This window comes from Trichechus manatus, unplaced genomic scaffold (assembly GCF_000243295.1).
Source record: "Trichechus manatus latirostris isolate Lorelei unplaced genomic scaffold, TriManLat1.0 scaffold00044, whole genome shotgun sequence".
Classification (NCBI taxonomy): Eukaryota; Metazoa; Chordata; class Mammalia; order Sirenia; family Trichechidae; genus Trichechus; species Trichechus manatus.
The window spans coordinates 4,090,459-4,118,311 of NW_004443980.1; the positions used below are offsets into that span (position 1 = coordinate 4,090,459).

General features: G+C 40.5%; 1 protein-coding gene across 9 annotated transcripts in view; it reads left to right on the plus strand.

The window, feature by feature from the left end:
* Nucleotides 1-27,853, plus strand: part of RCBTB1 (RCC1 and BTB domain containing protein 1) — a 78,031-nt gene that overhangs the window by 39,575 nt on the left and 10,603 nt on the right. For 7 of the 9 annotated variants that reach the window (XR_002824138.1, XR_002824136.1, XR_002824137.1 and 4 more), the window contains 9 exons: nucleotides 626-664; nucleotides 2,201-2,367; nucleotides 5,392-5,550; nucleotides 10,397-10,504; nucleotides 10,903-11,045; nucleotides 12,174-12,364; nucleotides 23,693-23,819; nucleotides 24,306-24,457; nucleotides 25,008-25,138. Coding sequence is in view for 5 of the 9 variants with exons in the window: in XM_023731545.1 (XP_023587313.1) it covers nucleotides 626-664; nucleotides 2,201-2,367; nucleotides 5,392-5,550; nucleotides 10,397-10,504; nucleotides 10,903-11,045; nucleotides 12,174-12,364; nucleotides 23,693-23,819; nucleotides 24,306-24,457; nucleotides 25,008-25,138 (1,217 nt within the window). In the remaining 4 variants the exon portion in view is untranslated. The remainder of the gene's footprint in view (nucleotides 1-625; nucleotides 665-2,200; nucleotides 2,368-5,391; nucleotides 5,551-10,396; nucleotides 10,505-10,902; nucleotides 11,046-12,173; nucleotides 12,365-23,692; nucleotides 23,820-24,305; nucleotides 24,458-25,007; nucleotides 25,139-27,853) is intronic. The other 2 variants (XM_023731549.1, XM_023731548.1) reach the window with 2 other exon arrangements.

The following is a 27,853-nucleotide window of genomic DNA, read 5'->3' on the forward strand; positions in this document are numbered from 1 at the left end:
TACTCATGCATGCAGTGGGGGAGATGTGTGAAACGAGAGAATGCAAGGCAGAAAAGTTACCTCTCTCAGAAACACTAAAAGGTGGTCGACTGAAAAAATGCAGCCATAGTTCATGCCATTAAAATAGTTTGTTTCAGAGGAGCTCTGTGTTTTTTGTTTCCCTTGGAAATAATATACCTCCTTTTTTTTTAAAAAAAATGTTTTACTGCGTTTTAGGTGAAAGTTTATATAGTAAATTAGGTTCCCGCTTGCAGTTTTTATACAGCTTGTTCCATAACATTGGTTACATTTTTCACAAAGTGTCAACATTCTTATTATTTCCATTCTTTTTGTTCTGTTTCCATTAATCTTGCTACCCTGCCCCCTCCTTAGCTTCTTATCTTTGTTTTAGAGTAAATGCTGACCGTTTGGTGTCATATAGTTGATTATTTCATTACAGTATTCACAGTTAATATTGTTTATTTTCTGAGTCTATTATTTGGATGAAAGGTGGGTTCAGTTCTAAGTTCAGAGGGTATCTTAGGGTGATAGTCTCTGGGGCTCCTCTAGTCTCTATTGGTCCAGTAAGCCTGGCCTTCTTTTAGGAATTTCAGTTTTGTTTTACATTTTTCTCCTTTCTATCCAGGACCTTCTGTCGTGTCCCTGGTCAGAACAGTCAGTAGTGGTAAGTGGGCACCATCTAGTTCTTCTGGTCTCAGGCTAGATGAGGCTGGGGTTCACATGGGCTACTAGTTTCTTCTTTGAGTCTGGTTTCCTTTATTCTCTTTTGTTCCAGATGAGTAGAGATCAATATCTTAGATGGCCGCTCGCAAGCTTCTAAGACCCCAGACGCTACTAACCAAACTAGGATTTAGAACATTATCTTTATGAACTATGTTGTGCCAGTCGACAGAGCTGTCCCACAAGACTATGGTCCCAAGCCTTCAAACACAGTAAACCAATCCCATGAGGTGTTTGGTTATGTCTAGAAAGTACCCATAACTGTACCCCCTGTGTGGTTTATTGTATATATGAATATATATGCAGCGCATGTAAACGTGTATACATACGCCTACAGATACGCTTGTACATGCACACCCATATACTCACGTGTCTTCCTATACATATATATGCATATATGTCGACCTGTGTAACCACACACATATTTCTTCGGTTGTTGTTATTGTTGTTGCAAAATTATATGTTTTAGCATTTACTGAAGTTGTCCCTTATTCTTGGGTACTTCTTAGTGTCTTCATTTATCTTGGACAGGTTGTGCAGACTTCACCGGTATTGGCTATTGCTTTTCTCATCACCAAAAATAATAAATGTCTGCTATCTAGAAAGTGATTCCTTCTGCCTTCCCCTCCCCTCCCTGGTAACCATCAAAGAACATTGCTTTCTGTGTGTATACCTATTCTTGACTTTTTATAAACGTGAGACCAAACAGTATGTGTCCTTTTGTGATTGACATATTTTACTCTGCATAATGTCCTCCAGATTCATCCATGTTATATAAGATGTTTTGCAGGCTCCTCATTATTCCTTATAGTTGCGTAGTATTCTATTGTGTGTATGTACCACAATTTGTTTATGTGTGCATCTGTTCATGGGCACTTAGGTTGTTGCATCTTTTTGCTATTGTGAATAATGCTGCAATGAACATGAGCGTGTTTATGTCTATTTGTGTCACTGCTTTTGTATCTAGGATATATACCTAGGAGTGGGATTGCTGGATCGTAAGGTATTTCTAATATACCTCTTTTGTACTTTGTGAGTGAGTTTGTGTGAGACAGACAGACAGACACACACCAAGAGTTCTTTGAGATTTGGTGTTTGGTAAAGTGATGGTAAAGATTAGTTTTGAGCTTTCCTGTATCTTCTGCCTTTTGCTTGGTACTTGAAACAAAAACTGTTGAGATCAATCATAATGTTTAGGCAGTCCAGTTTTTGTATACATAAACTTTTGACTTCTGACCACGAGCTGATCTTCTTTCTAATGTCAGAACGAAGTCCATACATTAAAAGTTTTGTGTCTGTCTATCCTGTTCTGTCATCCATCCCTCTCTCCCTCACCCCTAGTCAGTGCTTACTTTATAGAGAGACGAGGGCAATGTGAGGGAAATTAATGTTGGAATATGAGTCGCACAAAGTTGTGGGACGAAAGGACAGGCTAACATTTCTTTTTGGAGCTGATTCTTTGTGTGACCATTTTGTGTAGATGGAGTTGTTTACGCCTGGGGCCACAATGGATACAGCCAGCTTGGGAATGGGACGACCAACCAAGGTATTGCTCCTATCCAAGTCTGTACCAATCTCCTGATCAAGCAAGTGGTTGAAGTGGCTTGTGGCTCACATCATTCCATGGCTCTGGCAGCTGATGGAGAGGTAAGTGCCCTGCTTTTAACAAAATAAAATCATGACCATATTTGTGCTTGGTACAGTGTGAACATAGTAGCACTGTGTATGTAACTAAAAGCATTGTGGAAATACACTCTTTCTCTATCATAACCTATGATATGTCATAGAATGTCATCAGAACCTCTCCTTTGATGACAGTAGAATTAATTTAAGGCAGTTGAGTCTCATACTCTTTGCTATGACTGCAAATCAGATGTGTATGACAGTGTTGTATACTTCTATTTTTCATGGCCCCACTGATTAAGGTCTGTTTTGTTATTCAGTAGATGTAATGAATTCTCTGTTGTAGAAAATAACCTCACCAACATTCTAGTTACCTATACTACCTGCTCACCCACACGTGGTTATCTTAAAGGTTACTCACCCTATGAGTTCTGCCTTCGAATCTCTTGTATCATTCTGTTCATCTCCATCACCTTAGGTCAGGCTTTGTCATCTCCTGCCAGGACTTTTGCCGCAGTCTTTCTGTTTTTCCCCATAGCTTTTTAATTAGTCTGTGGAATTGATTTGATGGCAATGGGTTTGATTTTTTTGTCTAATCTTATTCTCTGTGATTGCTGAAATGCAAATCAGATCATACTGTTCCCCTGTTTTAAAAGTCCTTCAGTGTTGTTACAGTGATCTCACTAAGTAGAGCAGGTTATAGATGAGGAAACCAGAGGAGTTCAGAGAGATCAAGTGACTTGTCCAGAGGAGTTCAGAGAGATCAAGCGACTTGTCCAAGGTTTCATGTCTGGGGTGTGCTAGCTGAAGCCAGGAAGAGCACCCAGGCGTTATACCTGGAATCCACTGTTTTCCTAGTCCATTTCTTGGTTAGCGGAACCACACTCCCCAGGCTGCATTTCAAGGGAGCTTGGGATGTTTGGGAAGAAGCACCAGAAGACTGTTGAAATTAGAACTTGCTGATTTTTACAGGATGGATCCCTGGTTTATTTTAACCTTAAGCATATGCTACTTCGGCTAATTGTGCTAAATGTTTTTATTATGAAACTAGATGTTCCTGTGAATACACTTTCAGGAAGTTGTTGCAGGTTATTTTTTATTTACCTGTGTAATGGACTTGTAGCACATATTCTTTTAAGGCATCTGCCAAGGGTTTTACTGTTGTTTGCCATTGAGGCTGCGTCAGATATTTGAACTGAGATAGGAACTGCTGACAGAGCAAAGAAAGAGTTATGGAAGTGTGTGAGGGCCACTTCCTGCTGGCAAGTGAAGCAGAACTCTGAAACTTCTTCTAGTGCTGGAGGAAGCTATTTCCTCTGCTGCAGAGCTCCACTCCCCACCCTCAAATTCTCCTTTCTGGCCACACTCCTGTTTGATAACATCAGTAGCTAATTGACTTGGAGTTATTTTTTGTTTTGTTTTTATCTTTGTTGCTAGTTTTTAACTAGCTTAGGGATCTGTTTGTGTCCCTCTCCCTTAGGAATCTTTGATTTTCAGGTTATCACAGATAATAGGCCAGAAGTAATCCTGGGATGCAGTTGAGAAGGATGGGGGCTGCTTGAAGCTGACAGGCAGATAGCAAACGAGAACTCAGAGAAAATAGTACCCAGAAAAGCCTAACAATGTCGTGTCCTTTCTGGAGGGACAGATGTCTCCTTAGCACTTGTGAGTTCCATGTTATGACATAGAACTACAGTTGATACTCATGTGGTATACACCTCGGTACCTATTGGTGCCAGATTGAAAAAAAAAATAGCTGCCATCATTATAGAGGCAGTAGAGCACAGTGGTTAAGAATACCGCCAGACTGAGGGCTGTGGGTCCCATGGTCTCAGGGAGCATCTAGCTCAATTGATATAACATTGTTTATAAAGAAAATTTTATACATTCTACTTTGGTGAGTAGTGTCTGGGGTCTTAAAAGCTTGTGAGTGGCCATCTAAGATACTCCACTGGTGTCACCCCATCTGGAGCAAGGGAGAATGATGAAAACCAAAGACACAAGGACTAATAGGCCACAACTACTATGGCCTCCACCAGACTGAGCCCAGCACAACTAGATGGTACCTGGCTACCACCACTGACTGCTCTGACAGGGAGCACAATAGAGGGTCCCGGACAGAGCTGGAGAAAAATGCAGAACAAAATTCTAACTCAAAAAAAAAGACCAGATTTACTGGTCTGACAGAGACTGGAGAAACCCCGAGAATATGGCCCCCGCACACCTTTTTAGCTCAGTAATGAAGTCACTTCTGAGATTCACCCTTCAGTCAAAGATTAGATAGGGCTATAAAACAAAATGAGACTAACTGGGCACACCAGCCCAGGGGCAAGGATGAGAAAGCAGGAGGGGGCAGGAAAGCTGGTAATGGGGAACCTAAGGTAGAGAAGGGGAGTGTTGATGTATATTTTGGGGTTGGCAACAGTGTCACAAAACAATATATTAATTGGTTAATGAGAAGCTAGTTTGCTCTGGAAACCTTCATCTGAAGTACAATTGAAAAAAAAAAAAGAATACAGCCAACTGCTTTGGGTTCAAAATCCATTTCTACTACTTACTAGCTATGGAACCTCAAGCAAATCACTTGCCAGTTTTCTTATATAAAATGGACATGAGAATAGTACGTACCCCAGGGTCACCTTACAGGATTACTGTCAAGATTAAATTGCTTAATGTGTGTAAAGTATTTAGAATCATTTAGAACGTCATACGTACTCCTTAAAAAAAAACAACCAAACAAGTTGCCATTGAGTCACCTCTGACTCATGGTGACCCTGGGTGTTACAGAGTAGAACCGCTTCATAGGGCGTTCTTGGCTGTCATCTTTACAGAAGCAGATCACCAGGCCTTTCTCCCATGGCATCACTGGGTGGGTTCGAACCACCAACCTTTAGATTAGCAGCCTACCGCACATACTTGTGCTATTTATGGACTCCATAAGTACTCATTAAGTGGGTTTATTTTTATTTTATGATTATTATTGTGTGTTAGAGGTAGACTTTTCACCCTTACTATGATTTCTTTTTCTGTTTCCCATCTCTTATGTAGGTATTTGCTTGGGGTTATAATAACTGTGGCCAGGTGGGATCAGGATCCACAGCAAATCAGCCAACTCCTCGAAAAGTTACAAACTGTTTACATATTAAGAAGGTAGTTGGCATTGCCTGTGGTCAGACCTCGTCCATGGCTGTCCTGGACAACGGTGAGGTGAGCCCTCTCTCCATTCCTGTTCCTCTCCCACCTCCCCTTTCCGTGAAATGCCCATGTCTTCATGAGATATGTGGGTTAGTTAGTGGAAGGAAGATAGATGGCTTTGATTTGGTAGCTTCACTGGTAGCTAGCTGGTTACTGACTGCTGAGGGCTAGCCAGACCATGTTCATTCTTCAATAGGAAGTTTTAAAATTCCAAGATTTATCTGCAAGTACATAGTCTAGTCTGTCTCGATTTTATTTTAGTTTTGCAGAATCCAGATAGCCTAACACTCACAGGCATTTGTTTGCAATTTAATGTAGTGGGTTAAAGAATTTGATACCACCTTTCTCTTCTGATGAAAACATCAACTGTGCACTCTTTTAAAAAGTTAGCTGATGATGTTTATAAGCAGTTACTCTGATGGGCAAGGAGTCTTTTTAGAACTACCTGCCTACATCATGAATGTCTGTTCATAGAAGGAAGCAACTGGCAAACGCAGAATTTTTTGTCCTAATTGTTGTTAGCTACATTTGGTGACCCTTCACTTTGGTCAACTTTGAGCTGGTGGTCATTTCTGTGAAGTTACTTCTGGTTACCTCTTCTACTTAAATGGGCCTGTTACCACCCGTGCGTGCCCTAGTGCACAAAAATTATACCAAGATGCTTCTTTTTTAGACAGACTTTAATGGCTTTGTGTATTGAGGTGCTAGGTGCTTTGGAGTTCACCATGCTCACCTTTGTTAACTTATTTTCTGAATCAATCCTGATAACATCCTGGCGAACTTCAGAATTCCTGGGACAGCCACCTAATGTTCTCTATTCCAATATTCTTTAATTCTCCTTTATATTTTAAAATAAAATTAATTTTAAAATTATGTGGTTATTTTAACAAAGGAGTACAAATAAAATATATAAAGTGAAAAGGGAATTCCTTTAAAACATAGTATATAGCTACAGTAATCCAAACAACCTGATACTGGGTAAAGCAGTAGACACATAGACAAATGAAATAGAATTGAGAGTCCAGAAATAAACCCACACATCTGTGGTTAACTGATTTTTGACAAGGATACAAAATCCATTCAGTGGAGTAAGAAGAGTCTCTTCAATAATTGGTGTAGGGAAAATTGAATTTCCACATGCAGAAAAATGAAGCAGGATACATGCCTCATACCATACACAAAAACAAATTCAGAATGGATTAAGGAACTAAATGTGCAAACTAAAATCATAAAATTCTTAGAAGAAAATGCAGGGGCAATGCTGTTGGGCCTAGCCTTTAACAATGGATTATCTAATATGCTGTAATAACAAAAGCACAGACAACAAAAGACAAAATAAATGGGACCTCATAAAAATGCAAAACTTTTGTTCATCCAAAGACTTTACCAAAAAGTGAAAAGACAAGCTACCAACAGGGAGGATATCTTTGGAAACTGTCTGTCTGATAAGAATCTAATAACCAAAATATGTATAAAACTTTGACAGCTTAACAACAAAGAAACAAATAACTATAAAATGGGCAAAGGACTTGAATAGATATTTCACAAAAGAGGAGATTCAGATGGCCACCAAACACATGGAAAGATGTTCAACATCATTAGCCATCAGAGAAATGAAAATCACAACCACAATGAGATACCGTTTCACTCCCACTAGGATGGCCAAAATAAAAAACAAACAAATGAACAAATGTTGATGAGGATGTGGGGAAATTGTAACCTTATCCATTGCTGGTAGGAATGCAAAATAGTACAGCCATTGTGGAAAACAATGTGGCGGTTCTTCAAAAAACTATCATATGACCCAGCAATTCCACTCCTAGGTATATACCCGTAAAACTTGAAAGCAAAGACTCAAACAGAGGCTTGCACACCAGTGTGCATTGCAGCACTATTCACAATAGCCAAAAGGTGGAAACAACCTAAATGCCCATCAGTGGATGAATAGATGAACAAAATGTGGTACATACATACAATGGAATACTTCTCAGCCAGTAGGAGAAATGAAGTCTTGATACATGCTACGGTATGGATGGAGCTTGAAGACATTATGCTAACTGAAATAAGTCAATCACAAAAGGGCAAATATTGTATGACCTCACTTATATAAAAAGACAAGAAAAGGCAAATGTATAGAGACCAAAGTTTATTAGTGGCTACAAGGGGCAGGAGGGAATGGGGTGGGGGAAACTAAAAATGATGGAAAATCACACTGATTAAGGGTATGGATACGCATCCGATTACTGTAATTGCTGTCAATAAGTTGTATGCCTGTAAAAAGTTGAACTGGCGAAAGTGGTGTGATACAGTTACAATAATGACTACAAAAGAAAGAAAAGAGTAGTTGCTGAGGCTGCTTATGTACAACCAAAAACCTCATGGGATTTGGTTCCTTGGTTTGGAGGTTTAGGGTCATGGTTTCATGGGACATTCCAGTTAATTGGCCTAATAACGCGTTTAGTGCTTCTGTTCTACCTCCTTGTTTGTTGCGGATTGCCTAGGGTCTTAAAAGCCTGCAGGCTGCCATCCAAGACACCACAGTCAGTCTGTATTCTCCTGTAGCAACAGAGGAAGGAGGAGTCTCTGGAATAGGAGGAGGATATGGAATGTGTGGCTAATTCCCACCGTGAACAATTAAGAACTGGATGGTTCCTGGCTACCATTTGCTGAACATTTTGATCAAAGATTCTGTAGAGGAATCCTAATCAAAAGGGGTAAATACAGAACAGAATTTCAAATTCTCATGAACTCCAGACTTTCTGGAGCCATGGGGGCTGGATGAACCCCTGAAGCTATTGCCCTGAGATAAGCTTTAAAACTTAAACCAAAAGTATCTCCTGAAGTCTTCTTAAAACCAAGCAATAGTTTAGCTTAACTAGTAAAAAATGCCTGCTTTGAGCATTATGCTCTTTTAAGGGATCAGAGTGACAACAGCAACTTGAAAGATCAGACAGGAACTTTAGGGGGCAGTGAGTTTATGTTAATGAGGGAGGAACAACTCAGAAAAGGAGGGTGAGAATGGCTGCACAGCTCAAAGGATGTCATCAGTGTCACTGAACTGTATGTGTAGAAACTGTTGGTTTGATGTATATTTTGCTGTGTATATTGTTAATAGTGACCACAAAATTTTAAAAAGAAGGAATTCCTTTTCCCTGGTTTTGTTAATAGTTTGATGTATAACCTTTTGGACTTTTCTCTATAAGCGATTACATATGGGTGAGTATAATACCTTTTTTCCAAAAAATGGGATTATTCTACCTCTTGCTTTACTCTGCTGTTCTGCAAATTGTTTCCCTCGTCGCACTGTGCTTCATATATTCTACCTGAATCTGTATCAGCCCGTTTATATCTGTTTTTCATTGCAGTGATTGCTTAGTTTTCCTCAGGTGGCTGACCCCCAGATCTATACTGACGGGCATTTCAGTTGGTTCTCATTTTTTGCTCTTATAAATGATGTTGCACTGATGAACTGTGTTAGTATTTATGTGTGTGTATTTTTGTACACTTAGCAAGTATTTCTGTAGAATAAATTCCTGGGGGTGGCATTTAAAGGTAAAGAGGTATGCCATTAAATTTTTTTTATAGCCTTCACCAAATTTCTCTCTGAAAGTTTGTAGCTGTTAACACTTCTGACATTGAACGAAAGTGTTTTTAACCATCTCTCACTGCATGTGCCCCTTTCCCTGCTATCGCATGGCCCTGAAAATCCCCAGCCTACGTCTGTCTGTCTCTGTGCCCTGTACCTCAGGGGGCTGGGTGCCATCACAAACCCCAGGCTTCTGATTTGAACTAGATCTTTTATCTGTGTGTGTCAGTTCTTTTCCTATCTGCCACACTTGCTCCCGAAACCTTTGAGCCTCCTGTCAAGCCTGTGCTGAGTTGTTACATAGAGCAGATGGCTCTCCTTTCTGATACCAGGGATCACCGCTTCTGTTGGAGCTCCCTCTGTAACTGCTTCCCTGTCCGTCCCCTCGTCCCGCCATCCCTGCTTTAGTTCATTCCCTCTTCAGAGCTCACTTGAGTATTTGCTGAGGAGAGACGAATTTATCTGCTAAATGATCTTCCTGCCTCTAATCTTGCACACTCCAGTCATCCAGCGTGATCTTTCAGAAATGCAGATTTAATCATATTAATCTCTGTTGTGAAATATTTCAGTGGAAAACCTACAGACACATTCCATTTTCCCTGGTATGTTTTCTAGCACCTTGTCCCTGCCTTTCCTTCTAGTCTTTTCTCCTACTACTCTCCCTGATGTGTCCGTCCCCGTCCCCCTACTTGTCTTCTGAACCTACCTCTCACACGTTCTGTGCCCTCTATCTGGAATGCCTTCGCCTCATTCGGCCTTTAGCCTTCCTCGAATACCCGCTTTCTGAAAAGTCTTTCCCAAACTTCTGACTAGAGCCAAGTCCTTTCTCCTCTCTGCTCCTGTAGTGCCTCAATGGGATCTCTGTTACAGCACTTGCCATTGGCTGCAAAAAATTTGTATGTGTCCCATCTCCCCTGTTAAATGGTGGCCAGAGACTTTTATTTCTAGTACTTTTCACAGTGTCCTGACATACAGTAGGGGCTTAATAAGTGCTAATGAGCCTCAGCTTCCTCATTTATAAAACTAGAATGAGTGACTTCCCCAAGGCTATCCAACTAGTAGTAAGTTACAGAGTAGGAACTGACGCTGAAGTCTGTCATTCTCTTCTCCCAGAATCCTTCTATTTGGAGATCAGTTGTAGTAGTAGCACATAGACTAAAGTATGAGTGTTGGAAGTGGGAAGAGTACCTAATTTGATGAAATGGACTGCATCCATCTCCTCCCTCTTACTGGCAGATTTAAAAGCCTGTTTCCTCCCGTTCTCTCTCTGAGGTGTATGGCTGGGGTTACAATGGCAATGGTCAGCTGGGCCTGGGGAACAATGGCAATCAGCTGACCCCTGTGAGAGTGGCGGCTTTACACAGCGTTTGCGTGAATCAGGTAAGTGTGACCAACTCTTGGCAAGCTGGTCCCCATCTCCCTTCCTACTCTGACTCAAATTGGAGAAATCCCGGAGTCTTACTCTTTCAGTAAATCTTTTCGGGCAATACCCTGTGCCTTTGCCTTCCACATTTAATATGCTGTCTCACCTGAGTCCCCCTGATCAGAACAAAGACCACGGTACTGGCACAGTAGTCTTGACAAGTAAATTAAACTAATGGAAAAATCCAGTAGTGCTAAGGGTTAGGTTTTTCGAGTGCTTATTTAATGTCCCAGAGAATGGCAGTCCCCACCTGCTGAGGAAATGACCTCTGCAGAAGCTGGCTGTGTTTTTAAGTAGATGGTTTCCTGCCCTTCCTATTTCCCTGTCTATGGTAACCATTTAAATTTACTTGCAGATCGTCTGCGGCTATGCACACACTCTAGCACTAACAGATGAGGGCTTGCTGTATGCCTGGGGAGCTAACACGTATGGGCAGCTGGGAACTGGCAATAAAAATAACCTGCTAAGCCCCACACACATCATGGTGGAGAAAGAAAGGTAACTGGGATGTGACATGTTGTGGGACTGCTTGTGTGCTGTGGACGTGTGCTGGAGCTGTGATGTTTGGCTCTGTGACGCTTCTGTTGACACATTCTTATTTTGAACAAGAGTTTGAGGACCAGCCAGAATGAACATGATGTTAGTATGATTCTTAGGCATCCTTCTAAAAGAAGCAGCTGTGATTGATATTGATGCATCTTGCATAATTCCTACGAGCTTCTCATTGCCCGTTTAGTAGGGAAGTAAAATAGGGTCTATGACCATGTCAAAATTCCAAATGTAGTATGAATTTTCCTTTGAACCAACTAAAGCTTCTTTCAGGTAAATAAAATTTGCTCTTGAAAGGACATTACCTATTTAAATATTGATTTGACTTAATGTGTATTACTGGAATTGATGTTTAATGTTTGTTCAATCAAATCGTGAGGTCTTACCCACTAAGTCTTGGAGTGTTGACTTCTGATTCTGGGACCCTGCCCAAGAAGCATACTTGAGAAAATAAAAAGTAAGCTTGATTAATGTCTAGTTGGATTGAAATGCTTAGAGTCCATGACCACCTGGACCAGTGCGTATCATCTGTCTCAGCTCTTTTGAGCTCTGGTAGAGGATAAGGAAAAAAGTTGTGTTTATAAGCAAATAGTACATTGGAGACATAGTATTTTTTGTTACTGTCTAAGCAGTCTACTTCTGAAAAATTAGCCATTGAAAGCCCTATCAATTACAACAACTGATCCTGTTTTGCATGACGTTGCCATGAGTTGGAGGCCACCTTGATAGCCCCTAACAACAATAACAAGCCCCTGGAACTGTTAGGACATTTTGCCAGTGTCCACTTTCCTCAGTTATTTTGGTTTCTCTTCCCTTTTTTAAAGTTTTCCTCAACTGCATGTGTTTTTTGTCCTACCAGGATGAGGTAAGGACAAGAAGTGGGCAGTCTGGAGGGGAGAAACCCAGTGCTCTTATCCTGATCTTTTGGTTTTGTCAGTATCACTTTGCAGCTAATGTCCCTGGACCTTGGGCTGTTTTTTGAGGTGTTCCAAGCATGAACTTTTTGATTATAACGTGTGGTGTGCTGTGGGCTTCTATGGTAAAGAAGTGACATGCATTTCTCTTAAAACTTTTCAGGGTAGTAGAGATTGCAGCCTGTCACTCTGCCCACATCTCTGCTGCCAAGACCCAGGGCGGAAACGTGTACATGTGGGGCCAGTGTCGTGGCCAGTCGGTCACTCTGCCTCACCTCACCCGCTTCTCCTGCACCGATGATGTCTTTGCCTGCTTTGCCACTCCCCCCGTCACGTGGCGCCTGCTGTCTGTAGGTGAGGAAGCTCCGGACCTCTTCCACCTAGAGAGAGAATAAGGCTGTCAGGTTTTCCTGTGTGTTTGCTGGTAGTGGCTCGTTTAAGTTCTAGAATGTTTTATTCTCTATTAACTTTAATACCTTTCCCCAAGTTAGATTTGCATAATAGATTTTATTTATATATTATGAAATATTTTCATGGGTTTATTATTCCCCCCCTCCTAAGTGTTCTTGCTATACTAAATTTATTGCCTAGGTCAATATAATACTAATAAAAATGAACTTTAAAAAAAGTGAAGAACTTGTGACTTTTAAGGTGACTAGTTAACCCTGTTTTTTTTTCTCTCTCTCTTTCAACCAATCACAAGTACTTTTACTTTGGAAGGGCATCAAAAAAGAGGTATCAGAAAGGTAGCAGAATTCATGGTGATATGCAGTTTTTCTGAAGATTGTCTTCTTTGAGAGTCCATTTATTGAATGAATATGTTAGGGTATCTTAACAAGCAGTTCTTCTAAATTGTTCTTTGTGTCTCTGAGCAGAGGGTTAAGTGGGTCATGATGCCCTGTGCTTGAAAATAAATGTAGTTCTTGACAGCCACAGTGTTTGGGTTTCTCAGCAGTTGATACTGAAAGGTTGTCTCCCAGTAAATGTTGTGCTCTGGTGTGCCAGACAGCTAGAGTTGTCCCATCATCAGATGACCAGTCTTTATGACATGGGGTCATGGACGGGTTTAGGAAGAGTAAAGCTGCTGCTCAACTTAAGGTGAAACAGATTGAACATTTCCTTAAGATTCATTTTTGCCAGGTTCTTTAATTATAATCCTTTTTTTTTGCACCGTAAATATTGTGAGTGGGGCCTGCACTACCTGGTTGTGATTACCCAGATGTGGACTGCTGTGCACGTCTTTAAATCTTCGTATGCCACTTATCTGGGTCTGTTTGTAAGGGAATTCCCTAGGTTCCTGGTAATTAAAATGGCATCCTTTTCAGAACAGATGTCTAAATTTGGAATAATATGGTTACTGAATGTATCTCCTAGATAACTTCTTTCCCTTCCACCCACCTAAAGTCAGAAGTGTTTTTTGTTTTGTTTTGTTTTCTCTCAGTTTATGACCTCACCTGAGTGTTAGGAAGAAAATCATGTGATGAATTCACATCCCTGCAGAATATTTCTTCTCTGAAAGGAGGTACTATATGTGTCAGAAATATAGAGGGAGAAAGGGTTATTTTAAAATGACTAAGTGCAGAAGTTGAGGCACTGATGAGAGCTGTTTTGACGTGGGTGGGTTAGCAGTCGAGACCCCTGGACTCTTTCCCCAGTTCCCCCATCTCAGTCATTTCTTTCTTTTCTTCACTGGTGGTCCAGGCTACAGGGTCAGAGAACGCCTAACTTTTGAGAAATTTTCTGCCTCTCCTCCATAGCTAAGAGAGCTCTGGCTTGTGTGTGGCTTGTGTGAAAGCTGTAGGTTAAGGTAGTAGACCTCTGGCAAATGTTACGTCCTTGGGAGATTCTGATAGTAAAGCTCTCAGATAAGCTCATTTGTTAAGCTTCCACCCAGGTGTTAGCAGTTGCCCTGGTAACATCAGGATACTGAGAGACACAAAGTTCTTCAGACTTGGACAGCTTCGTTCTTTAAGTTTCTGTTCTCATCTTGTGGGCAGTCAAAACCTATGTCCTGTGTCCATAGCGGCTTTGCTCAGTGTCCGATGAGGATTTCTGGAATTTTTAAATTTCCCCGTTTGCCTTCTTCTCCTTATTTTCTTCTTTCATACATGTAAAGCACAAGAAAATATCCCATGAATCTGTACAAGTACCTTTTCTTCGTAATAACATGGTTCTACTTACATATTATTATAGCAGCATTCTCCTTATCAGGTAATGTGATCATGTGTTGGTGTAAAACTGTTCCCTTTGAGCACACACTCTAACTAAGTAAATTTGTCCTGTTTTTAGATAGAGTGTAAGGATTATTGTTTGTAGATTGATTTTTAGGGTTAAGAGAGATGTTTAGATTCCAGATACGCAGGAAAAAGGGTTTCTCCACTTCAGAGCATGCCTGTTAGCATTACCACTTAAGTGATGAATTTGTTTCTTGGGACTCATTGAGTTGACTATACCAACCTCTTGAAACTGCTCCAAAGCAGAGCTGAGATATTCTTTGTGTTTAATCAAGGAAAATTTATGAATTCTTAGTCCTATAGGGAACCACAAAAGGTTTTGTGTGTGTGTGCGCTTTAGGTGAAAGTTTACAGCGCAAAATAGTTTCCCACTCAAAAATGTATACACAAATTGTTTAATGACATTGGTTGTAATCCCCGCAATGTGTCAGCACTCTTCCTCTTTTCCTTATGCCCCTGTGTCCGTTTGTACAGGTTTCCTGTGCCTTCCTGCCTTCTTGTCTTTGCTTTTGGGCAGGTGTTTCCCATTTGGTCTCCTATACTTGATTGAACTAAGAAGCAAGTTCCTCATGTGTGTTTTATAGGCGTGTCTCATCTTTGGCTGGAGGCCTGGTGATGTAGTGGTTAAGCGTTGGGCTGCTAACTAAAAAGGGTCGGCAGTTCGAATCCACCAGCTGCTCCTCGGAAACCCTATGGGGCAGTTCTGCTCAGTTCCATAGGGTCACTATGAGTCGAGATCGATTCGATGGCAATGGGTTTGGTTTTGTAATCTTTGGCTGAAAGGTAGACTTTGGGACTGGCTTCACTTCTGAGTTAGCAGGGTGTCTGGGGGCCATAGTCTCGGGGGTTCCTCCAGTCTCTGTCAGACCAGTAAGTCTGCTGCTTTTTTGTGAATATGAATTTTGTTCTACATTTTTTTCCTACTCTGGGACCCTCTATTGTGATCCCTGTCAGAGCAGTTGGCGGTGGTAGCAGGGCACCATCTAGTTCTTCTGGGCTCAGGCTGGTGGAGGCTGTGGTTCATGAGGTCCATTAGTCCTTCGGACTGATAATTTCCTGTATCTTTGGTTTTCTTCATTCTCCTTTGCTCCAAATGTGATGGGACCAATACACGTATTTTAGGTGGCCGAGTGCAAGCTTTTAGGATTCCAGAAGATATTCACCAAAGTAGGACGTACAGCATTTTCTTTATGAACTATTGAACTATTGGCATAACAATTGACTTAGATGTCTTCCAAGACTATGGTCCCAGCCCTCAGTCCCAGTAACTCAGTCCCTCTACGTGTTTGGATGTGTCTAGGAAGCCTCTATGGCTTTGCCTTGGTCAAGTTGTGCTGACTTCCCCTATACTGTGTGTTGTCTTTCCTTTCACCAGTTAATGCGTGTCTACTATCTAGTTAGTGTTTTTTCCTTCCTACCTCTCCCCTCCCTCGTAACCGTCAAAGATTGTTTCTTTCTGTGTGTAAACCTCTTCTTGAGTTTTTATAATAGCGGTCTCATACAGTATTTGTCCTGTTGTGATTACTTATTTCACTCAGCTTAACGCCCCCCAGATACATCCATGTTGTGAGATGTTTCATGGATTCATCATTGTTCTTTATCATTGCATAGTATTCCATCGTGTGTATGTACCATAATTTGTTTATCCATCCGTCTGTTGATGGGCACTTAGGTTGTTTCCATCGTTTTGCTATTGTGAGTAATCCTGCAATGAACATGGGTGTACATATGTCTATTTGTGTGATGGTGTCATGGATTGAATTGTGTCCCCCCAAAAATGTGTGTATCAATTTCGCTAGGTCATGATTCCCAGTGTTGTGTAGTTGTCCTCCATTTTTTGATTGTTATTTTACATTAAAGAGGATTAGGGTGGGATTGTAACACCACCCTAACCCAGGTCACATCCCTGATCCAGTGTAAAGGGAGTTTCCCTGGGGTGTGACCTGCACCACCTTTTATATCTTGTAAGAGATAAAAGGAAAGGGAAGCAAGTGGAGAGTGGGGAACCTCATACCACCCAGAAAGCAGTTCTGGGAGCAGAGTGCGTCCTTTGGACCTGAGGTTCCTGCGCTGAGATGCTCCCAGACCAAGGGAAGACTGATGCATCACAAGGACCTTCCTCCAGAGCTGAAGGAGAGAGAAAGCCTTCTCCTGGAGCTGATGCCCTGAATTTGGACTTATAGCCTACTGGATGGTGAGAGAATAAACTTCTCGTTGTTAAAGTCATCCACTTGTGGTATTTCTGTTATAGCAGCACTAGATGACTGAGACATATATCCTATTTCTCTAAGATATAGTCCTAGGAGTGGTATTGCTGGATCATATGGTATTTCTATTTCTAGCATTTCAGGGAAGCACCATATCATTTTCCAAAGTGGTTGTACCATTTTACATTACCAACAGCAGTGCATGAGAGTTACAATCTCCCCGAAACCTCTTCCACATTTGTTGTTTTCTGGTTTTTTGATTAGTGCCAGTAATGTCGGGGTGGGATGGTGTTAGGGATTGAATTGTGTTCTCCAAAAATGTTTGTCAACTTGGCTAGGCCATGATTCCCAGTATTGTGTGGTTGTCCATCATTTTGTGATCTGATGTGATTATCCTATGTATTGTAAATCCTAACCTCGATGAAGTTAATGAGGCAGGATTAGAGGCAGTTATGTTAATGAGGCAGGATTCAGTCTGCAGAATTAGGTTGTATCTTGAGTCAGTCTCTTTTGAAATGTAAAATAGAGAATCGAGCAGAGAAGAGAGGGACCGTATGCCACCAAGAATGAAGAACCAGGAGGGGAGCACATCCTTTGAACCTGGGGTCCCTGCGCTGAGCAGCTCCTAGACCAGGGGAAGATTGATGACAAGGACCTTCCCCCAGAGCCGACAGAGAGAGAAAACCTTCCCCTGGAGCTGGCACCCTGAATTTAGACTTCTAGCCTCCTAGACTGTGAGAGAATAAATTTTTCTTTGTTGAAGCATCCACTTGTAGTATTTCTGTTGTAACAGCACTACATAATTAAGACAGATGGTATTCTCATTGTAGTTTTGATTTCCATTTCTCTAGTGACTAATGATCGTGAGCATTTCCTTATGTGTTTGTTAGCTGGCTGAATGAAGTGTCTGTTCATATCCTTTGCTCATTTTTTAATTGGATTATTTGTTGTTTTGTAATTGACATGTTGAAGTATTCTATAGATTTTAGATATTATATTCTTGTTGGATATGTCATAGCCAAAAGTTTTTTCCCAGTCTGTTGGTTCTCTTTTTATTCTTTTGGTGAAGTCTTTTGGTGAGCGTGTTTAATTTTTAGGAGGTCCCAGTTATCTAGTTTTCTCTTCTGGTGCTTGTGCATTGTTAGTTAAGTTTTGTATTGAATTAAGCCATGTATTAGGGCCCCTAGCATTGTCGCTATTTTTCCTTCCATGATCTTTATCATTTTACATTTTATGTTTAGGTCTTTGATCCATTTTGAGGTAGTTTTTGTGTATGGTGTGAGGTATGGGTGCTGTTTCATTTTTTTACAGATGGACATCCAATTTTGCCAGCACCATTTGTTAAAAAGACTGTCTATTGCCCATTTAATGGACTTTGATCCTTTGTCAAAGGTCAGCTGACTGTTTAAAACCCATTGTCATCGAGTTGATTCCAACTCATAGATGGATGGGTTTACATCTGGTTGAACCATCCTTGCATACCTGGTATGAATCTCACTTGTTCATGCTGTATTTTTTTTTTGATATCATGCTGAATGCTATTGGCTAGATTTTGTTGAGAATTTTTGCATTTATATTCATGAGAGATACTGGTCTGTAATTTTTCTTTTGTGGCGTCTTTGCCTGGCTTTGGTATCGGTTATGCTGGCTTCATAGAATGAATTTAGGAGCATTCCTTCCTTTTCTGTGCTTTGAAATAGTTTGATTAGTACCGGTGTGAACTCTCTGAATGTTTGGTAGAATTCTCCAGTGAAGCCATCTGGGCCAGGGCTTTATTTTGGGGGGGAGTTTTTTAATTACCTCTTCATTTTCTAATCTTGTTGTAAGTCTGTTCAAATTTTCCGTATCAGTTTGTGTTAGTTTAGGTAGGTAGTGTGTTTCTAGAAATTTGTCCATTTCCTCTAGGTTCTCAAATTTGTTGGAGTATGAATTTTCATAGTATTGTCTTATGATTCTTTTTGTTTCAGTTGAGTTTGTTGTAATGTCCCCATTTCATTTCTTATGTGGATTATTTTCCCTTCCTGTTTTTCTTTTGCCAGTTTGTTGATTTGGTGGATCTTTTCAAAGAACCAACTTTTGATCTTGTTGATTCTTTCTGTTGTTTTTCTGTTCTCTATTTATTTCTGCTCTAATTATTATTATTTCCTTCTGGTGGCTGTGGGCTTCTTTTGCTCTTCTCTTCCTATTTGTTCATGTTGTAGGGCTAATGTTTTTATTTTGGCCTGTTCTTTTTTTTTGATGTGTGTGTTTATTGCTATAAATTAACCACTGAGCACTAACTTTACTGTGTCCCAAAGGTTTTTGTATGATGTATTTTCATTCTAATTTGATTCTAGGAATTTTTTTTAATCCACTTTTGATTTCTTGTATAACCCAGTTTTTTAAAGGAAGGTGTTATTCAGTTTCCATGTGTTTGAGTTTTTTTCCTTGCCCTTCCTGTTATTGATTTCTACTTTGATGGTGTTATGATCAGAGAGAATGCTTTGTATTATTTTGATGTTTTGGATTTTATTGAGGGTTGCTGTGTGGCCTAAAATATGTTCTATTCTGGAGAATGTTCCATGTGCATTGGAAAAGAATGTATACTTGGCTGCTGTTGGGTGGCGTGTTCTATATATGTCTGTGAGGTCTAATTGGTTGATTTTGGCCTTTAGATCTTCTGTATCTTTGTGTTTCTTTCTAGGTGTTCTGTCCATTACCTAGAGTGGTTTGTTGAAGTCTCCTGCTATTATTGTGGAACTGTCTATTTCTCTTTTCAGTGTTGTTAACGTTTGTTTTATGTATTTTGGAGCCTTGTTGTTGGGTGCGTAGTTATTTATTAAGTTATGTCTTCTTGGTGGATTGTCCCTTTAATCATTATATGATGTCTTTCCCTGTCTTTTATCAATTTTGTATTTTTTGGATTCTGCCTTAAAATCTGTTTTATCTGAGATTAGTATTGCCACTTCTGCCCTTTTTTGGTTACTATTTGCTTGATCTATTTTTTCCATCATTTGATTTTTAATTTATTTATGTCTTTGTGTCTAAGGTGTGACTCTTATACACAGCATATTGATGGGTCGTGTGTTATTTTTTGTAATCCATTCTGCCACTCTTTGTCTCTTTACAGGCATACTTAATCCATTTACATTCAGTAGGATTATTAATAGGTATGAGTTTATTGCCGTCATATTGTTCAATTTTTTTTTTTTTAATTTTGTGGTGCTGAAGTTTTCTTTATTCCTCTTTGTTTCCTGTGCTGAATTCTTTTGTTTGTGGATTTTCTTTTTTTTTCATTATTGTAGAGTTGTGTTTGCTGAGACTTTGTTTTTTTTCTTTATTTTAGTGAGTAGGTTTGTTAGCTTTCTTTGTAGTCACTTTGAAGTTTATCCTTACCTTCTTAAGTTTGAAGTAGTCTTTTATTACTCGATATCACCTTGATTTCCTCACCATTTGAAAGTTCTATACCTACACCATTTGTTCCCCCTTTTATTCTTGTGACATTGTTGTCATTTACAGATTGATGTCTCTATTTCCCTGTTTTAAGACTTTTAGGTTTGTTTTACTATTGAGAGTTCTTTACCTTCATTGGTGTCTTGCTGGTGCTGTCCTGTGTCCTAGACTCTGGTTGTTGTCTGATGTTGTTGGTTCTCTAACCAAAGGACTCCTTTTAATATTTCTTTTAAGTTTGGTTTGGTTTTTATGAATTTCCTTAATTTCTGTTTATCATGAAATATTCTAATTTCACCATTATATTTGAGAGAGAGTTTTGTAAGATATATTATTTTTGGTTGACAGTTTTTTGCCTTCTTGCCTGCATAGTTTCTGCTGGGTAATCAGACCTTAGTCGTCTTATTTCCCCTTTGTAGTGACTTTTCATTTTTCTCAAGCTGCTCTCAGAATTCTTTGTCTTTGTTTTAGGTTAGTGTGGTTATGATATGTCTTGGTGACTGTGTTTTGGGGTCTCTCCTATCTGGGGTTTTTTTAGCTTCTTGGATGGTCAGGTTTTCACCTTTCATGGTATTTGGGAAATTTTCTGCCAGCAAATCTTCAACAGTCTTCTCTCAGTTTTCCATTTTCTCCCCCTGTTCTGTAACTCCAATCACACTAAAATTATTTCTTTTGATTGTGTCTCACATAATTCTCAGGTTTTCTTTATTCTTTGATTTTTCGTCAAACAAAGTGGCATCCATGGATTTGTCCTCAATTTCGCAGATTCTGTCTTCCATTGTTTCAAATTTGCTCCTAAAACCCTCTATTGAGTTGTTTATTTCTGAAATTTTGTTGTTTATTTTTTGGATTTCTAGTTGCTGTTTTTATATGATTTCTAATTGTTTATTTATTTTGACATTTTATTCTTGTATTATTTTCCTGAATTCTTCTATTGGTTTGTCTGTGTTTTCCTTGGATTTTGGATATGTTTTCCTTGTTTTTGTCTGTTTTCCTCGTTCTCTTTCCTGATCTCTTGGAGAGTCCTAAATATTAGTCTTTTGAATTCCATATCAGGTAGTTCCACTGCCTTTTCTACTGAAAGGTCATTTGATTCTTTATTTGGTTACATGCTGGAGCCATCTTGTCCTGCTTTTCTATGTTTTAATATTGTCTGCTGTCTCAAGACATTAAGGTATTATTTTTTGTATTTATTGATTGTGTGTTCATTTGTTTCATCTGGCTTATTTGTTTTGTTTTGAAATGTCAGGGTAGGCAGGCCAGGTGTGCTTTGCTGCTGGCTTGTCTGTGGGCACGATAGCTCTCACCACTTTGTCCGAATGGGCAGGGCAGCAGGCATGGTGGGCCCTCTTGCTGAACACTATGTGGCTGAGGGCGGACTGGTCAGGCACTGTCTGCATCCTCATGTTGGTTCATTGGTGGCCAAGTGAAGGTACGGGAGGGGCATTGCAGGTCTAGTGCAGTGGCAGGCCTGAGCAGGGGTTACTTTAGCCACGGTGGCACAGCGAGGGCTGGTGGGAAGGGGAGGATGACATATGGGACTAGGTGGGGGGGGGGACAAAAGAGAGAGAGAAAAAAAGGTAGCTGACAGGTGGAGGCAAGGTGGACCTTGGGGCTGCAGAAAGAGGCAGAGGTATGGCGTATGGGCTAGGTGGGCGGGAAAAAGAAAGAAAGGTGAAAAAATGGCATGATGAGAGCCGGTGGGTGGTGGTGGGGTGGACTCAGTGTGGCCCCAGGCTGGTGGTTCTCTAGCCGCGAGAGTGTGGTGTGGTCCGACGGGAAGGGGTAGAGGTGGCATATGGGGTTAGGTAGGAGGGAGAAAGAAAAGGAAGAAAGGGGAAAAAATGGCACGATGTGAGCCAACTGATGGGGGTGGGGCAAACCCAGAGCAGTGGCAGGCCTATGGCTCTCTCCCCATGGCAGTGTGGCATGGCTTGGCAGGAAGGGGTTGAGATGGCATAGGGAGCTAGATGGGAGGGAGAAAGAGAAGGAAAAAAAGAAGAAAAATGATGCAGCAGTAGCTGGCAGTGGGGGTGGGTGGGACTCAGGGTGGCGACAGTGAGCCAGTAGTTCTTTACCCATGGTGGTGCGGTAAGGCCTGGAGGGAATGGGTAGAGGTTGCATACAGGGCTAGGTGGCAGGGAGAAAGAAAAGGAAGAAAGGAGAAAAAGAGAAAAGAAGAGAAAAAAAAGGCATGATGGAGCTGGCATATTGGGGAAGGACAGACTCGGGGCATTGGGCCAGTGGCTCTCTAGCTAAGGTGGCGCAGCATGGCTTGGTAGGAAGGGGTTAAGGTGGAGTATGGGGCTAAGTGGTAGGGAGAAAGTAAAGGAAGAGAAGAAAAAAATGGTGTGCACCTGGAGTCGGCGGGTGGGGGTGGGAGGACCCGGGCTGACGGTAGGTCAGTAGCTGTCTACTTGCAGCATTGCAGCGTGGCCAATTGGGAAAGGTTAGAGGTGGCGTATGGGGCTAGGTGGGAAGGAGGAAGAAAAAGAAAAAAGGTTAAAAAAAAACCAGTGCATCAGGAGCTGGTGGGTATGGGTGGGGTAGACCCAGAGTGATAAAGATCTGGTAGCTTTCTAGCTGAACAGCTCAGTGCAACCCCTCTGGAAGGGCTGGAGATTGTGTACAGGGCTAGATGGGAATGAGAAAGAAAAGGAAGAAAGGGAAAGAAGAAAAAAAAAGATGTGTCAGGAGCCAGTGGGTAGGGGCAGGCGGACCTAGGGTGATGGCAGGTGGATAGCTCTCTAGCTGAGCAGCGCCTCCTGGCCCATTGGGAAGTGGTGCGGGTGGCATATGGGGCTAGGTGGGAGGGAGAAAGGAAAGGAAGAAAGGGGAAAAAACGGCACAACAGGAGCCAGCAAGTGGGGGTGGGGTGGACCTGGGGTGATGGCAGGCCAGTAGCTCCTTAGCTGAGTGGCACCGTGTGGCCCATTGGGAAGGGGTGGAGGTGGTGTACATGGCTAGGTGGGAGGGAGAAAGAAAAGGAAGAAAGGGAAAAAAAATGACATGACAGGAGCTGGTGGGTGGGAGTGGGGTGGACCCAGGTAACAGCAGGCCAGTAGCTCTCTAGCTGAGTGACGCAGCATGGCCTGTCAAAAGGGCATATGGGGCAGAAGGGTGAGGGATGGGAAAGTGTGTTTCTCTGGTTACCGGGTGCTCTGCCTCCTGTTAGGAGCTCTCTGAAGTTTCTTTCCCATACTCCCTGTCCACTGCAGGCTGTGCTCCAAGATGGTGACACTGTGCCATGTTAGCTGGCAATGGACCTCCTCTCTGCATCTCTCCTTGTTCTCTGTTTTCCTTCCGTTTCTTCTTTCATTCAGTGTTTGATCTAGTTCTTTATGCCTTTATTTGATGCTTAGAGTTCCAGGATTGACATTTGGATCTGTTTTACTTAGTTTTTCGGGTCTTTTCTGCAGAGGGATGGCATGATGTGTCTGTCTAGGGTGCCATGTTGGCTCCACCTCCACCACTCAAGTTTTGAGAGAGTAGTTATGTCATCATGGACTACCTGTGACTTTATTTTTCTTTTACTACATGTCTTTTTTTTAATACACATCTCTAATGTCTAACTTAGTATTAATGTATTTAGCCTTTCCAGATATTTGCATTGTAATTTTTTGATAGGTTATAAACTCAGTGTACTTATAATAGTAATACTTTGAAATTGATTTGTCAAATAAGGTGTGAACTTTCTTAATAAAAGTTTAATGGAATTATCTACCATGCTAACAATTATCTTTCTGAACTCTTTCAAATTTTGTGTATGTTTTTTCAGTTTTCTGTATTAATAGTGTGTTTGTTATCTGCAGAGCATGAAGATTTCTTAACCGTTGCAGAGTCACTAAAGCAAGAATTTGATAGTCCAGAAACTGCTGATCTGAAGTTTCGAATTGATGGGAAATATATTCATGTCCATAAAGCTGTTTTAAAAATCAGGTACTTTTGCATGCGCTTCTAAAAACCAAACCCGTTGCTGTCAAGTCGATTCCAACTCACAGTGACCCTATGGGATCAGATTGACAACAGCAACTTGTGAAAGGTTAGATAGGAAGCATAGGGGGCAGTGAGGTATGTTAATAGGGGAGGAACAATTCAGAAAAGGAGGGTGAGACTGGTTACACAACTTGAAGAAAGTAATCATTGTCATGGAATTGTACATGTGGAAATTGTGGACTCAGTGTATGTTCTGCTTTGTGTATTTTCAACAACCACCACAAAAAATAAATTAAAAAAAAATGAAAGAGAGTATATGAAAAAGGCATAAATAAAAGCCCTTGCACGTGGAATGTTCTTAGGGTGTGAGCTAATGAGTCATGGTCCTGGTACGTGCAGGCCCGGTTACAGTTGTGAAGGACGGATACCTCTAATATTTGTTCATCTGATTTCATCAACTTGATCAGGAAACTTGCTTTTTGGTCTTAGGTGTGAGCACTTTCGATCTATGTTCCACTCTTACTGGAATGAGGACTCAGAGGAAGTGATAGAAATAGACCAGTTTTCTTACCCTGTGTATCGTGCCTTTCTCCAGTACCTGTACACAGATGCAGTTGATCTGCCGCCTGAAGACGCTATAGGTACATTGTGGCTGGCCAAGCTTATGGCCTTATGGGCCAAAAATGTATCTCCTCATGTTCTTACTGTACTGAAATGGAAAAAGTTTCAGTTTTATTGGCTTTTATGTGATTTTTTAAAAGATTTAAATTAACTGTCTTCAAAAATAGCATTGTGGAATTATGATTAATAATGTGGACACAGTTTATTACTGTGGACTTACTTTAATCTTTTAATACTGAAGTTGCTAATTAGGATTTAACATATCATTTTGGTGGGACAAAAGTTTATTTTGAACTTGGAAACAAAAAGGGGAAATACCATTTTTGGATTTCTTCTTTTTACTGTAGAAGGAATTGTATACAATTTGTGTAGGAGAGGTATGTTTTAGAGGTGGGGGAGTTAGGGAGTAGGAAAGAGAATGTATTTAATAAAATTAGAATATTACTCAGTAAGAAATTTTTGCTGACTTAACCTACATAACTCTGTCCCCCAAAATGAAATGTATATGTTTAAAAATCATGGGAAATTATTGTAAATTTGATTACAACTTCCCACACTTTTTACTTTTAGGTCTTTTGGATTTGGCAACATCTTACTGTGAAAACAGACTGAAAAAGCTTTGTCAGCACATTATCAAGCGAGGAATTACTGTAGAGAATGCCTTTTCATTATTCTCCGCTGCAGTCAGATACGACGCAGAGGTAACATAAACCAGCAAACAGCAAACCCAAACTGCCCTTCACTCATATGCTCATTCCCCCAGCCCCCGTTTTTCTCCCCACTCTAAGACAGAGGAACATGATGAGTCGCTTCAGTTCTGTTTAGGGAATCAGTGAACTGACCGATCCTTAGAAAACAAAGTCTGGCCGTATTTCTTTATTCCGTGCTCATAGTTTCAAAATGATTGTTCTTTTACTTCCATTTTTAACTAAGATAAGAAGCTAAGTGCCTGAGGTTTAACAGGTACCACAAGTTGAAATACAAAGTGTCACACTTAATTGGACTACCAAACGGCATATTTGTTAGTGTCAAGTATGTCTGTGTCAGCATATTGACTTTTTTCAAGACCCACTTTGCTCTCTCCCTGACTCTGCACTGTCATAAGCCAAGGCTGCCGTGTGATTTCTATCCATGTATGCCCTGAAATTCTAACATTGTCTGATTATGACTCAGTTATCCTGTATTAAGAACTTACTGTGGACTCCTCTTTTTTTAAGCTGGATCGAGTTCTTAATCTGGGATTTGTGGCTCTCTTGAGGGTTTGTGAGTGAATGGGCTCCCGGGAGTCTGAAATTTTGTTTATGTGGATTTTCTTAAAGTTAAGAGCCAAAGCATTAGGCTGTAAGCGCCTCATGAGCAGGAATGGTGTTTTATTCATCCAGGAACCCTCTAGTGCCTGGCACGTATTAGGCACTTGGTGATACATGTTTGTTGAACTGAATGAAGACAGTGCCCTGTAAAGGATCTATTGAGAATAATTAGTGTGCTAAATGCTGGTATGCTTGGTTTTACAAATTCAAAGAGAGGGATAGCCTTGGAAGTTCAAGATGTCTAGCAAATGTGTACATCTTAAATGGCATAATAGCCTGTTCTGACAGGTATTTTGTCATCATTTGACAAGGCGCAATACATGGTATCAGGTAGTTTATCAGACTCCTACAAAGATCTGTAGCTGTGATCTCTGAAACATAGCAGAGGACAAAATTTATATTTATTGCATTTAGAGACCGAAATGGACCATAATGTCTTGTATTTTCAAAATGTATCCTATTTATGTTTGAAATTATGATTATAAATATTTGATAAGGCCAAATATAGCTGACTTTCTCTGCAGTCTGACAGTAGATGGAATGGTTATCAGAGTAAATTGTTTCTCATAGAAGATGGAGGGATGATTTTTCTTGTCTGCCTTTCCTGTGACACCATGAACTTCTTTGTGAGAAATTACATTTCTTTAAATTTTATTTCCACCCAGTGATATAATTTTAAATTGAGTGGAAGCCTTTTCTCTCCATTTGGTAATTGATTCTAGAGTCTTTTCTACATCTCTCTGGACTTCTTCTCCTTGCTAATGAGTTCCATACTGTTAGGATTAGGACCTTGCTGACGAGCACCAGTTAGGACAATCTGGGCAGAAACATCTTAGCTCTAGTTGGTGGAAATTTCCTTCTCACCTTCAGCTAAAATCTGCCCTCCAAAAAGCCTTAGGCCTCTTCTGCCCATGCCATCTGATCTTCTTCCCTACTAGTTTTTCTTTTTCTCATATTAAGAACAAACACATTACAAACCATTCCTTTAGAGAGACTGTAAATGCATGCGATTCCCCAGTGCCTGTCAGTGCAGGCATATAGTCGGCACTCAAAAATCCATGTGGAATAAATGAATGAATGGGTATATTTGAGATACCGCACCATGAAGCTGTGCTTTTTAAAAAAACTTAAACAAAAAACCCCACAAATATTCACAAATATTACATGTTCAATATAGAAAAAGTAGAAAATAGAAGACAAAAAGAAAAATCATCCCTTTCTTTCTATTTCCTATTTTGGTATAGGAGTCTAATTTTGCGGTTCTGAGGGGAGCTGTGTAATTGACTCTGCACTTTTACATTTGATTTCCTTAGTGCTGTAATAAATTTGTGGTAAGCAAATACATAAAGTATTCAGAATTCAAAAATAAAACCCACTACTATCTCTGTTAGTTGATGGGAAGCTACTACCAAGTCAGATTAGAAATTAACTACAAAAACTACTTGTTCTCAGAAGCTCAGTTTCAGGATAGTAAATGACTTTTCCTTCCTTCTCTGCGTCGAAATACTGGGAAGCTGGAAATTGCCTGCTTCTTGTGTCTCTTCTCTCTTCTGTAAAAGTCACTGCAGTTCCTCCAGACCCTCTTCGGACAAGATAATTTGCATGTGGACACATGAAGCAATAAAAATTCACTGACTCGGCAGTTATTAGGATTTTAAAAAGTAAGCTGATGGTTGTGCAGTTGTTGCTTTATGAATGCATTGTCAGACTTTCTAAAAGTTTTATACAGTAAAGAAGTGCTAAAGAAGGAGCACTTAATTATTCCTCCAGTACAGACCTGAATAAATGTTGATCTCAAGAGAGAAAATGTGAATAAAACATTATCTCAAGATAGTGCTCTATCACATTGTAAAAATTTTGAAATGCTTCTATTTATACTCTTTCTATTCAGGAAATTTTCGTTTGCCATGTATAGTTGACCATTGATAGAAAGAGTTGGGAAATATTATTTGTTTTATCAGAGTAAAGAACTTTCCAGAAAATTCTATCCGCTCAGCAACTTGGACAGAGTTATTTGTGGTTTGTGATCTCTTGCCATCTGGCATATATCTCAAAGATGGCTTGTGACACAGCTTTCAGGCAAACAGTCTCTCTCGCTGTCCAAGT